We start from the raw sequence: 14,197 nt of genomic DNA, 5'->3' as shown, positions 1-14,197 counted from the left end.
GTATTCTGTGTGTGTATTAAAAAGATCTCATTTTTCTCTGAAAAGTAGCATTAAAAAAAAAATCCATTATGGTCCAGAAGACTGCCCACAGAGCCAAGTGGAAGACTTCATATCCAAAAAGCTAGAAGTAAGGGATACCACTTTATGGAATTTAAAAAGCAGACCCGGCTCTGCCCAGTCCACAGAAGTGAAGCCACTTGTTGAATTGGGGTGCCCTGTGACTCAGTCATGCTTGCCCCATTAGCATTCCCTTTATGGGTGAGGACAGGTTACATGGTTGGTTAAAGCTTAACTTAATTACTTTTCAATGAAGATATATTTTTTCCTCTAGAAATTTATATAGTAATAAATTTACAGAGCCAAAGGTAAGATCTGGAGATTACTGGAATGTAGGTAATAGTATGGAAGGGTAAATACAATTGTCCCTCAGTGTCCTTGGCGTTCTGGGGCCCCTCTCAACACTGTCTCCAGATCCATATAAGCTACACACATCTTTCCATATCCTTCACATTCTCTCTACTTGTAATAGTATATAAGTAAGCTGTATTGTTTAGGGAATAATGAGAAGAAAAACTACAATTCAGCCAATTTTTAAAATACTTTTGATTTGTGATTGGTTGAATCTGCAGATGGAGAACTGCAGATAGGGAGGGCCGGCCATGAAATGTATATCAAAAATTAAAGCTGAAGATGAAAGTAGCCCAGGAAGGCCATTTCCTTCCCTGTGGGTCTGCTTATGGAAAAAGGTGAAGGTCATCAATAGCACTCTAGAACCAGGTCACAGGCCTGACATGGTCACACTGGATTGAGCAGTCCCTACCTAGACAGAGGTCAGGGATGTTGATCCAGTGCAGTTGTCTGACCGTGTGCAAATCATATGGCCTCTCTTAGCCTGATTGCCTCCCCCTGAAAAGTGAAGGGCAGGACTAACTGGATAATGCCTAGGACTCCTTTCATTTCCCACTGGGAGCCACAAACCAAGACAACATGAAAGGGATTTGGCTACAAACAGGAAGCCATAACACCAGTCAAGAAAATAATGCCAACATCTCAACTAGCTCAATTAGGAAATTTCCAAAACTCCAAAGGTCAAGATTGAAAACTATCCATGGCTGATGTTAGAGATGGACCATTTTACAGATTAAACAAAATTTCATTTTGCTTTGTCTTATTTCTTTATATAATTGCATTGTCACTTCCAAGAATGCACTCAATTCTCCTGATACCTGATCCTTCACTGCTGTACTTTAAATGTGTCTTCCAAAATTCAGGCGTGGCCAGTGTGGTAAGAGGGCTTTTAAGATATGAGAAGTCATGAGGGCTCACCAGACAACCAAACTTGCCAGCATCTTGATCATGGATTTTCAGCTTTCATAATTGTGAGAAATTATGAATGACCCAGTCTTGGGTATTTTGTTACGGCAGCAGTAAACAGACTAAGACATCCACTAATGTACACAAATGGTTTGAATGAACTGATGAAGACCCAAGTCTGCGGACCACTCATAAAACCATCCTTCTTCTGATGAATCCCTCCTCAACACTTCACTTAACCATCAAGTTAGCAGAGCACAGAAACTTGAGCCTTCTGCCCTGGAAAAACTATAATGTCTTCAGAAGAAAGCGAGGAAGTAATGGACATATACACATTTCCTCTAAAACCCAAGTCATCCTAATTAAAAAACATCCACAAAAGTCTTCCTATAAGTTGTCACTAATGTGAGACTGAAGCTTGGAGGGGATCTGAAAAGCTGGAGCAGCAGAAAAAGCCTAATCTATGGAGCCCAACTGCTCTCTCTGGGAATAACACTGGACTCTGCCTTGAGGATTAGCTCCCACAACCACATTGTTCCTTTTGTACCTCACACAACTTAAGAGCCTTTGCCTGGATAAAGAGGCCAGCCCTTACTGTCTCCCCCAGGCCCAGAGTGAATTCACCCAGCCCACCTGGAAACCCAGCAGCCAGGGAGAACACAGGAGACCCCTCCACGTGTGCATACACTGGGTCAATTTTATTTTCTAATTTTGTGGCTCTCTGAAGGAGTCTAAGTTAGACACAGTAGCAAAGTCATTTTCAAAGTCCTTTCCTCTAACTCTTTAACAACCCCTTCAGAGTTCCATTAATCATTGATAGAGTCAAGGAAAAACAGTAATCACCACTGTACTCTATTTCCACTACCCTCACCCTGCCCAGCTTCAGAAAACTAAAGCTTCAATATTTGATTAGGGAAATGATAAAAAATATTTTCATATAAATACTGCATGCCTAGAGCCACAATCCCCATGCTTTAGACGCCATAAGCAGAATTTAAATTACCAACAAAGTCATCTGACTAGAATAACTAGGATAGACCAAGATTTCTCAGCCTTGGCACTGCTGACATTTTTGGGCTTGGTCATTCTTTGTGATTGGGGGAGAGAGGCTGTACTGTGCCTTGTAGGATATTTAGCAGTATCTTTGACTTCTGCCATTGGATACCAGTAGTACACCCTGTGTATAACCAAACCTGTGATAAAAACTCCTTCAGACATTATCAAATGGCTTCTAGGGGAAAGGAAGCAAAATCTCCACTAGCTAAGAACTAATGGATCAAACCAATTTAACTGTGGTGTTAAGAGGGTGAAAGCCTGCTTAGCTGACAGACTTTAGCCTTAAATCTGCACAAATGTTTTCTAAAGTTAATCACATTCAAGATAATCAATTCTAAAGACAAGCTAGCTGTTCAATCCTATTAATCAAATGATCTTCTTTTTGCCCAATTGTCTAGATTTCATGGTTATGAAGTTTGCTATGCATTCAACATATTTAGTCTCCTGAAAATTAAGTTGTAAGCATAGAAAACATATCTAATTTGGGCTTAAGAAACAGGAGAGGCAGCAGAAAGGGTTGAGCCTCGTTTTATGGTGCAACTGAATAGTTTCTTTGAGGTTGTTGCTTAGGGTCCAAAGAACCTTCTTGGCACATTTCTTTTGGAATCAAACCATGTTTACTTAGCTTTTGAAGTTGTCCGTGGCTGCCAAGAATCCTCAAGACAGTAACCAAAATGGTTGGATGGTATGTACTGGACACTTTTCTAATGTTACAAGGAAAGAAAGATTCAAACATTTCATCTCTTCATCTTATGACTTATTTTCATTCTTACAATTAAGACCTCGTGGCAGATTTTTATGTCCAAAAGTAACAGAAAAAAGGAACAGGATTTCATCTATGACTCCCATCACAAGCTATCAGATCCAACCATGCAAGTCAAATTTTGGCCATGGTCAGAGTTACTTCATTAGAAAATAAAAGATCAAAGACTAAAAAGCATGAAAAAAAATCACTATTTGCCAAAGCTAATGTTTATCTGGATCAAGCCAGTTTATGTAACAAACTAAAAAGTGACAGAGAAAATTTACCTTGCAGATTGTAAAAATTCACTTAGTTAAAAACAGAAGTATTTGCACTTTTACTTACTATGCTGTGACCCCTGCCTCCAAAGAAATGTACATTACTAAATTCTCAGTGGCTTCATCATACTGAAAGAAATCTCAAGATGACCTGGTTTCCTGGTCACCTGCATTACAGGTAATCCACTGTTAAGTAATCCTTTCAAAATGGCCTATTTGACTGTTTAAGGAGCTTTCCAATTCCACAGTCCTATAAATGACCTTAATAACAAATTCATGGTTCACTGGAAGTACTGGCCAAACTTCAACAACATTACACTTTGAAGAGCCTGTCACCAAGCTCTTGATTCCAGGACATCGGCAGGTTCTTAGCACCGTGTGGCTCCTGCCACCTCCCAAGAGAAAGTAGGTCCCATTCCATGACAATAAGCCTACACCAACCCTGACAATGGTTAAGGTCTCCATCAAGGAAAGAAGACATCATCACACCAAAGTAAACATTTTTAGATCATTGCTTTATTTCACTATTGTTCAACAACAAAGTTCATTCCTCTCAAGATGGATCTTGAATTATTCCTTGTGTTCTCGTCCTCATTCTGAATAAAAAAGGTAATGAAGAAAAAGCCTGTACTTTTGGAGACCTAGAATCTTATTTATGCTAATAAGCTTTTGACTGTGATTTCCTGTTACGATATCTCCTGCTGGCATCTTGGTGGTCACATGGGGCTCTCCACCCTCCAGAGAAGATGGCTGTCCACAGCTACCACCATTGAAACCAAAAGTAAGAGTTGAAAAATGCACCTTTTACAATAAAAAAGTAGAAACCAATTCAATTTCCTTTTTTTTTTTTTTTACGAATATAAAGTTTCTTGTAAATATGTACAGTCTTTAGAGCTAGGTTCTATATAGCAGGAAGCATTTCACAAATGAGACACACAATATACATTTTCAGGGCTCAAGATGCCCATTTCTCATGGAGATCCTAAATGAAATGCCAAGACTGAAAGACCAATTATCAGTGACCTTTCCAAATACTTGTGGACCAAGAGACAAAAACTTCAGCAAACATTCAATCAAATCTGCCCTGGGGGAGGGGAGGGAGGGAATATGACCCCAAAGACTCCAAGCAACACATAAAACACAACAGCAGGACACTTGCCAAAGGTGCTATGACATGGAGGTTCATGAGCATTTCAAACAAGAAAGCACTTAGGTTAAGAGACAAGCAGGAAGGAGCCAGTATTTGGGCCAGGTTGCAATCTGGAAAGTGACCTGAACTGTGGACATATGGGTTGAAGACACAGTCACGTTCACCTGCCGTGGTGGAAACAGGTCTGCCTTTCAGCCTACCTAGGATGTGCCTTGGTTGTTGAGGCATGCCTGCCTAAGAGTTATGGAGAATCCAAAGCATGAGAGGCCTTGTGGGAGATTAAAGGCAGAAATAAGGCCGCTAGTTAGCTTGCCAACTGCAAAGCCTCTAGGTTGGTTCTAAACCAGTTGCCAGGAATCCCACACTCTAAAAGAGGGCAGAGAGAAACAGGGTGAGCCGCACTGCACCTAAGGGGGACTTGCCAACCCTGTAGGGCTGGAAGAGTTGAGCTACGGCTTCTCTCTCCAACGTCCTGGTCTTAGGTCTAGCCCTAGGGAAAGGCTCATTTGAGAAGTCACAGTTTTGTGGGGTAGAACCGTGCTGGATCTTGTGTGAACATGGAGTCATCCACAGGGAACTCAGCAGGGAAGTGTGAAGGTCAGAGGAGAAATTGAGTGAGAGGTGGTGGTTTGCTGAAATCCTTCTCTGGTCGTAAGGCTTGAGCGTTTTATTTGTTTGATCAGTGCTACAGGCTGCAGCTTGTTGTGGCTAGTTAGTTGGCAAGTCATCAGAGGGTCTCAATTTGGCGGGAGCTATGGGATGGTATCAGTACATTGGCAGAGCAACCCAGGGGGTCAGCCAGGTCAGGGGACAGCACATGCAGTGAACCGCCATGCAGAGCTCCTGGACGGGTGTCCTCCCCCTCCCAGAGTGGGGAGCAACACACTGTCAGGGGACAGGAGGTAGGTGCCCTGTCCCCTCCCCAACCCCAAGGCCCATTAATGCTGGGCCTGGAGCAAGTCTATTGCATGCTTTCCTGGCCAAAGCCACATGGACAGTGGGGACAGGAGGCTGGGTGGATGACACTGAGGGGCAGGGAAAGAAAGCTCAGTGAGGTCCCTTGGCCCCAGGTCACTGCCTCCAAGCTGAGGCCTGATGACCTCCATACATTCTCAGCTGGTGGGAGGGGAAGTGTTCAAGGCCATAGAAGGCAACGAGAACAGTAAACATTTGGCTATGATGTCACCCTGGGTAAAACAGGGCCATCTATGAGAATAGACTGGAACAAGAATGAAGCTACATTAATCAGGGGGTTAGCCAACTGATGGGGACTCTTCTACACTACATTTCAGTGGCAAAGACCTGAGGGTGTGATCTAAGCTAAAAATGACTACAACAGGAAATGCATTGCTATTCAAATCTATTAAGAATTCTCTTGTTTTTAAAAAAAGAAAAAAGAAAGAGAGAGAGAAGGAAAGAAAAGAAAAGGAAAGAAAGAAAAAATAGGAAAAGAAAAGAAATGAAACCAAAAGAAAAACCAACCAACCCTAGGGTCTTGAAGTAGCTAATTAGGATTCTAATCACATAGTTGGTGTCTGGTTGGTTCCTTTGACGAACTGGTACAGGCTAGAGCTAGGTACAAAAGTTTATGAATGCTTTGAAAGAGTAACAAAGTGCAAAGAAGATGACTGCAGGAAGGTGCCCAGGAGGCACCGAGCTCTGACTGCTCCAAAGAGCCTCGGCCACCTGCCCCTCCTGGAGACAGAGATGTCTGTGCCGAGATGGGTCTGAGTATAGATGTGCCATGGGGTGGCCGAGTGGACAGGTGCTGGGGCCCCCTGCAGTGGAGTTCCATAGTGTGTTTGGTGTTTTCCTGCAGACTGAGATGAGGAGTTGGTTTTTCTGGCTGAGATTTATACTGAAGACTGGTCCCAGACCTAGAAGCAAATAAAAATAAGGAGAAGAGATTTTAACCTCCAAAGCCAAAAACTGCTGGGCTTGCTTTACATAATCCAGACAGGGATTTGTAGCACCCAGTCTGTCCATTCAGCAGTTAACAGTGAGTGCAGGGCAGCACCAACTCATGGAGCTGGCCCTCAATGCCTGGGATCAATCAGGGAAAGTCACTGAAAACTCCCAAATCTGCGAACACGTGACACACACACACAGAATTTTACTGGTAAATCAGAAGGAATAGGAAAAAAAACATCTGAATGGTTTTTCCTCCTTTCTTTTGCAGCAAAGTGCCAAAGATTGAACTGCGAGTGGCGTTAGAAAGAGAATGCCATCCAAAAAACCAGCTGCAGGGGGCAGAAAGGTGGCTGTCCAGAGTGGGCTCCAGGGACTGGCTCTCCTGCACTGAAGTCACCAAACACTTGGCTGTGTCCTGCTCACGGGAGCCCCCTGCAAACACATCAACCTATATCCGCAATCACTAACCTAAAAAATACTGGTAATACGTGAACATGATTTAAAATTTTCAAAAAGTTCTTCTAGAACCAAGTTCTTCTAGAAGGCAAACAGGAGTTTTTGTGTAGCCTTTCAGAAAAAAATCCCACATATACATATGTGTATTTGTATGTGTGTCTGAAAAAAGCCATAGAACACTGTTTAGCATGCTATAGTTTGTTTAAGAGCGGGGAACACATCCACATTTGCTTGTATGTACAGAATATCTCTAGAAGCTGCTAACACTTCTCTCGGGGAAAGGGAACAAGATACCCTTTGGTACCTAGGATATACCTGTTACAAGTACATATCCTCCTTATAATCATACACACATTATCTGATTGCTTAGGAAGCCCTTTCCCTAAGTAAAGTACAGACTCCTCTTGAACTCACATGTCCCACAAAGCTTGATTCCAACAATGCAATCCCTTTTTATAGCAGTGGCCCTGAGGGGGTATCAGCTCTCCAGGTCACCCCTGCAGCCTCAGGATATTGCCTCACCTTGTTAACCTGGGACAGCGGGGTCCTCACGGCTCCTACAGGCAGCCGGCCCCTGCTGCTGTCTTCAAACAGCCTCCCAGGGGACCGCTCCCTCCTCGTGCTCAGCATCCGGCCCGGGGACTTCTCACGCTCCAGGGGGCGGCCGGGAGACTTGTCCCTGCGCAGCTCTGTTCGCCCCTCACGGTAGCGGTGGGGTGTGCTTGGCTCTCGGGGGTGGCTGGGGCCTTCCGGTGGTGCTGGGCTGGAGGCCACACGCTTGGTGATGTGCTCATTGTACGTCGGTGGGCCTCGCTTGTTGGGGCTGCTGGCAACAAGACAAGGAGACAGGGAGCTGAGGAGTCACAACCCCAATGGGACACTTCCCTTCTCTGAGCAAGCTCCAGGCCCCAGCATCACCACTGTTTATTAGAAAGAGATCAGACCTGGAATTCAGACTTCCTGTTTGGTTTATTTTAGTGGTGAAGACAGGCAAGAGAACAAAGATTACAACAACAACCAAAAAAACCAAGCATCCTGGTTGCAATGCAAGCTTTAATTTACTGTGTGCCTATTGTGTGCTGGGCCCCGCACTAAGCTCTTTCCATGCATTACCTTATCGTCTAGTTCAACCATAGTTTAAATCTAGTTAAATCCACAGCTCTATGAGCTACAGGCAAGTATGACCCTCACTTTACAGACAAGAACGAGGAGACAGGTGACTTGCCTGAGTGGCAGAGGCGGGGTTCCAATGAGGCCAGCTTGACAATATAAACCTCATACTATATCCTACTGACCTGGTATTTTCCAAAGCCAAGAAGAGACAGAAGTCTTCCTTTAAGGATCAAACCTGTTTCACCCCAGAAGTCAGGGATCCACCAAGGCCCTTAATGCAAAGCAATAGTTGGAGAAAGCTTGTGCTTGTCACTGTCAGCTGCCACATCTGTCTCACTCCTGGGCCTGGTATTTGGTCACCTTCCCTGAAAGTGGCTGTCCGAGAGTCTTTGGCACTTGATGAAAATGTGGATGCTCAGAATATGGATGATCCTCAGTCATGGTGTTAAGATGACTGAGAGGCTGTAGGGCTCAGACCTGATACAGTTAGGAAACTGAACAGGGCAGACAACAGTCTAGCTGTCTTAAAAAATGTCCCTGGCCTCCAGAGGTTGAAGGTAACAACGCAAGAGTTGAAAACATCGGGAACTTTTTTTTCTTTTGTGTGCATGCGTGCGTGTATGTTCATTGGAATCAAACCCAGGGCTTCGTGCATATGAAGGCAAATGCTCTATCTCTGAGGCATACCCCAGGTCCCCTTTTATATAACCAGTCCAACCCTCCCCTTGGTCCTGACCTGCATATTTCAAATGAGGATTTTTTTCAGACCCATGGCCCTAACTACCTCTCTGAAGAAGCCAGGTTCAGAAACAGAGAGGTTGGTGAACAGAGACCATGCTATAAATGGTCAATTTAGTATAACCAGCTGCATGTCATTCCCCTGTAACTCTTAACTGTGGAACTGATTCAGATAAATGCTCACAAGGCTGGCACCTTTTTGTGCTGTCTGTGTAGCAGTAAAATTTGAGATAACTCAGATTTCAATGTCTGGAAATCAAGGCTAATATGCACCTCTAGCCATATAGCTTTGAGATATGGAAGGCAAGTAAAAAGATTAAGTCCAAGGAGGAGAGCTACATTAAGCCTATTTGTAATGGGAGAGAAATTATGGAATATGTCCGCAGGGGCCCATCGTAAAGCAAGTGGGACGGTGCTTGCTCCCTGCCCGGGGGGAGACTGGCTGGCTCAGGGAAGACCATTCAGGACATCGGCTTAGATTAACGGGAGGAAAGGAAACACTCATCATTCGAAGCCAAGTGGGCAATCTTCCATCTACATATCCATTAATGACCAATGATCTACCACATCCAGTCTGCAAAGAGTTATGTTTCCTGCTCTGTTAAACAGACCAGGAAAATGAGGCCTGCACTGAATCACACCCAGCCAAAGCAGCCTTCTGCAGTTTGATCTGCCCAAAGCCATCAGCAGCAAAAGGACCATTGTGTAAGGCAACTAAGAATTAACTGATTTTCCAGACATGCCTGGCAGCAAGCAGGGAAGCAAACACATTATTTCTGCCCCTTGCTCACTGCTTTTGGAACCGCTTTCAATCACAGAATAAGCAATTCCCTACATGGAACACAGAGCCCCAAAAGCAAGGTATCTGGCCATCTAACCTGTGAAGAAATGGAGGAGAAATTCTTAATTGTAATACTTTGATTTGTCTCTGGCATGACTTGGAAATTAGTCAAAGAAGATCTAGATATTTCAGAGGAGGAGGATGGAGCACTGGGCAGTCTCTCTGAGGTAGGATCAAGCCAAAGGAGTTAGGAACATCCAGTTATTGGCACTGTGATTTTTCAGCGAGTTCCTAGAATTAAAACCTGCTGACCAAACATTTCAAGTTCACTCCAATACATCAATAAAAGAAAGTTGACTTGTTAGAACATAGTGACAGAATATTAGACAGATGTCTGTCTTTTCTATTTTGTAATGGAGTTGGTTCTTCCACCAAAGTAAGAGCCCCTGGAGAACAAGGAACTCATCTTCCCCACCTCTGTATCCAGAGCTCCAGACATTGCACTTAGCCTGGCAGGGGGTTCACATAGCTATTTAGAGGGTAGACATGCAGGGCTGGTAAATCAACCCAGAAAATTAAAATTCTAGGTCTATTAAATACTCCTCTGGGTTAAATAACCTCAGACCTTTTGAGACCAAGGCGTCCAGATTCCTTCACATCACCCTGGCTCTGGCTCTAGCTCTTTGTGTCAAGACGAGGACAGTTCCACTTCTAACACTGCTGGTGGGATGACAAATGGGTGCAGCAGGCTGGGGATTTAGCTCAGTGGCACCTCACCTGCCTGGCAAGCACAAAGTCCTAAGTTCAATTCCCGGTACCAGGGAAAAAATAAAATAAAATAAAACAAACGGGTGCAGCCTCCAGGGAGGAAAAGTCAGCAACACCTAACAGAACTGCAAATACACATCTGATGACACCCATCAATTTCTCTTCTACAGCTTTATCTTGCACATAGATTTTACAGATGCAAAATGATGTAAGATCGGTCATTTACTCCAGCAACAGATTAGAAACAGCCTAAATTTCCACTGCTGAAGGAACATTTAAATAAATTGAGGTTACGGTTGTGTGAAGGAATGTGATGCAGGCATTAAATAAAAAATGAAGGGGTACTTCATACACTGACATGAACCCATATCCAAGACACACTAAGGTACAGGAGAACACACAGAATATGCTACCGCTTGTACAAGAAGGACGAAGAAGAGCATTTCCAGGATGGCAAAGGAAGGGCCTCTGAGAATCTGTTTCTCCATAAAAACAACAGGTACCCTGGTAAAAATGGTCAAAATCAACTTTTCAAAATTCTGGAAATATAGTTCTTCAAGCTCTCTTGAGGCATGACCAAACCAAAAGAGACATGCCTGGTTATTTGACACTTCTGCTTTTCCAGCAAGTTCCTAAGGTTAAAACCACACTGAGCAGGGCTGTGGGTGTGGCTCAGTAGTAGAGCATGCCCCTAGCATGGGCAAGGTTCTTGGTTCAATCCCCAGTACAGCAAAAACGAAATAAATCACATTGACCGAGTATGTTGTAAAAATCGGTTGCAAAAATTTGAACACTGTTTATGTAAGAAAAACAACTGAATCTCAAAACAGCAACCTCTGTGACACTTATACTGTACCCATGCCCCCCCCTCTAGATCTGTGGTAAAGTTGAAATCAACAGACTTGTAACCACACACAGCAGCTGTGAAAACCTGCAGTCTAGCAAACACTGGAGGCAGTAGGTAGAGGCTCTTCAGAAAACTGGCAATGTCTGACATGTCCTGGGAAAGACTTGTTCTCAGAGCTTGTGTGGTAAGGAAAGCCCTTTGCCCAGGCAAAAACAAGCGGGAACAACTGCTAAAGGTGGCAAGTGACTCCGGCAGTCAGGCCAGCTGGGGAAAACAAGGTTTCTTCTGGGGGTGATAAAAATGTTCTAAAATTAAACTGTGGTGATGGTTGCACAAACCTGTGAATTTACTACAAACCACTGAATTTACATATTAAAAGGAAGGTTTTATGGTATGCAAATGATCTCAATAAGGAACGTGCTGTGGCTTGGATATGGTGTGTGTCCCCTAAAGATTCAAGTGGTGGCATTTAATCCCCATTTCAAGGTACTAAAAGGGTGAGAACCTAATCCAACTACACAGTTTAGAGGTGGAGCCTTTGGGAAGTCATGAGGGTTGGACAGAGATCGGAAGAGGCACACATACATGTGCTCCTGTCTCTTGTCATGTGATGTCCTGAGCCACCAAAGGACTCTGGCAGCAAGAAGGCTGTCAGTGGATGTGAGCCCCAAACCTTGGACCAGAATCATGAGCCTATTTTATTTATAAGCTACTTAGCTTCAGGCAATTCATTCTAACAACACAAAACAGATCAACACAGAAGTTATTTTTTCAAAAAAGTGTATTTTTCATACAGTATATTTTTCATATACACATGCACACACGTACACACACACACACACACACACACGTACAAGGTGTCTTAAGTGGAAACAAAACTTTAAAAATGTATTCCTTCCAGGGCAGGAACCTGGGCAGTGGTGGGTGAAGTGAGCTGAGAGAAATGAGCCAGAAGAGAAGTTATGCATGGAGGAACATGCTTATAGTCCCAGCTACTCAGGAGGCTGAGACAGGAGGATTGCTTGAGCCTGGGAATTCAGGCCCAGCCTATGTAACATAGCAAGACCTCATCTCTTAAAAAAAAAAAAAGAAGAAGACAGACTTTGTACTATACACTCCTTTGAACTCTGTACCATGGAATTGGATCACCAATTCAAAACTAAGTAAAAATTTAAAAAATAAGAAGAAGAATTATCACTCCGATTGTGATCAGGAGATTTTGAACTCTGTGAAATCCCAGGTCACTCTCGTCACTTCTCACCTGCGGATCTCCATCCCTGACAAGCCTTTCCCTCCTGCCCAAGCACTCCTGCCTTCCCTCGCACCACTCTGTAGCTCATTTCTTCCAGAAAGTCCTCCCTGGCCCCCAGATAAAAGCTGCAAGCCCCTCCCCTGAGTCTCTACAGTGCTTACACTACCACCAACAGGGGTGTCATGCCTGAAGTTGCTTGTCTCTCTCATCCAGCTTTAAGCTGCATATGCTTATTCAATACTGTACCTCTCCCCATAAGCCCAACAACAGCAAAGTATTCGCTAAAGTATGAAGCATAATCCATGCTCCATTGCTAATAACACCACTGAAAATACCTACCAAAGGAGATGGGACAGGTCCCTTCCAACTTATAAAGGAGTCTTTTGCCATATTCCTTGTGCTTCTGAAGGCCTGTGCCATTTCAGGGTCACAGATCTCAAAGAAATGAGTGGTTTGTGGTTGAGGACAAGGCAAAGATTCAGAAACTTTCAACCAGCTTAGCAAGATTTCCTTCTGCTTTGCACGACAGTGCTCTCCTCCCCCAGGGAAGAAAGGGAAAGGTTTGGTACCTGCGGGAGGTGGAGGGAACCCGGTGGTGCTCGGTGCCGGACTCCTTCACAAGGTTTCCTTTGCAGCAAATGACCCTTAATTTATCCTGGTATGAGGAGGCCAGGTAAATCGCTCCAGAGGAAATTGCAGGACCCAAGTAGCGTGGGTTTGGGATTTCCAAATAGGCTCGGGCAGGGGTCCTGCAGAGTTCCAGACATTCAGTGCAAGTTACCTCCATCACTAGGCAGGAAAGGAAGAAACACACACTCCACCCCAAGACCCCGTCCCAATAGCTGGAGACATCAAAGCACGCACAGGCAATGCTTACCCCAGCGAGGAGCGTGCCTGGATCTCAATGACTTCAAGTGAGTTGAAGTGGGTCACAAACAGATAGGGTTCTCTGTAGGCTGCATGGTCACCATGGAGGAAAGGTGTAGGGCAAAGAAGGGTTGAAAGAGAGAAAATCAAATCCTGGTTGCAATGCATTCTTTGACCCAGCAATCCCAGAGTTACTTCCATGTGTCAGCTTAATAGTGGATGACCATGTTTATTCACTGTCATGTTTGTTAAGGCAGAAAATAGGAACCTACTCAAATGCATATCTTAAGCTGATAGAATTCTGCACAGCTATAAAAATGCATTATAAAGCTCTCTATGTACTGCTATGAAAAATACTCAAGTATATTTCTCAATGCAAATATAAAGCAGTTTAGAATAATATGTAAAATGTGCTACCTTATTGATTTTAAAAAGGGGGGAGGAGCCTGGGGGTGTGGTTCAGTGGTAGCTGCAAAAAGCAACAAAAAAAGAAGGTGGGAATAAGAATATACATTTTTACATGCTTATATTTGCATAAAGCATTGGAAGAATAAGAAACTTACAAAAGTGGTTTGTTTTTTTTCTTTAGGGGAGTTGTGATAGAGAATGAAGGAGACAGGAATACGAATGAGAATTTTCCTTATATACTGATTTAAACTGATTCTATAAATATACAGTAGTGCACAGCTGTAATCCCAGCAAATTTGAGGCCAGTCTGGGCAATTTAGTGACTTAGCGAGACCCTTTCTCTAAATAAAAAGATTTTAAAAAGAACTGGGGATATAACTCAGTCCAAAAGGCCCTGGGTTCAATTCCCAGTACCAAACAAAAACAAAAACAAGCAAACAACAACAACAACAAAAACTGAGTTCATAGATAATTACATACTTTCTGTTCTTTTTTTTTTTTTTTTGGTACCAAGGA

General features: G+C 43.6%; 1 protein-coding gene across 18 annotated transcripts in view; it reads right to left on the bottom strand.

Annotated features, from left to right (window-relative positions):
- Nucleotides 1-3,884: 3,884 nt before the first annotated feature.
- The window catches only part of Cit (citron rho-interacting serine/threonine kinase), a 169,135-nt gene continuing 158,822 nt past the window's right edge, over nt 3,885-14,197 (bottom strand). For 13 of the 18 annotated variants that reach the window (XM_021257359.2, XM_021257364.2, XM_021257367.2 and 10 more), the window contains 4 exons: nt 13,284-13,362; nt 12,976-13,155; nt 7,430-7,733; nt 3,885-6,417 (listed from right to left, as the gene is read on the bottom strand). In XM_021257359.2, the coding sequence (XP_021113018.2) occupies nt 6,394-6,417; nt 7,430-7,733; nt 12,976-13,155; nt 13,284-13,362 (587 nt within the window). In that variant the 3' untranslated portion in view covers nt 3,885-6,393. The remainder of the gene's footprint in view (nt 6,418-7,429; nt 7,734-12,975; nt 13,156-13,283; nt 13,363-14,197) is intronic. The other 5 variants (XM_021257360.2, XM_087198422.1, XM_087198419.1 and 2 more) reach the window with 1 other exon arrangement.

This window comes from Heterocephalus glaber, unplaced genomic scaffold, assembly GCF_053883595.1.
Source record: "Heterocephalus glaber isolate CG9 unplaced genomic scaffold, H.glaber_assembly_v1.0 deba00001687, whole genome shotgun sequence".
Lineage (NCBI taxonomy): Eukaryota > Metazoa > Chordata > Mammalia > Rodentia > Bathyergidae > Heterocephalus > Heterocephalus glaber.
Note: the sequence above shows the minus strand (reverse complement) of the source record. Positions and strands in the feature narration are given on the sequence as shown.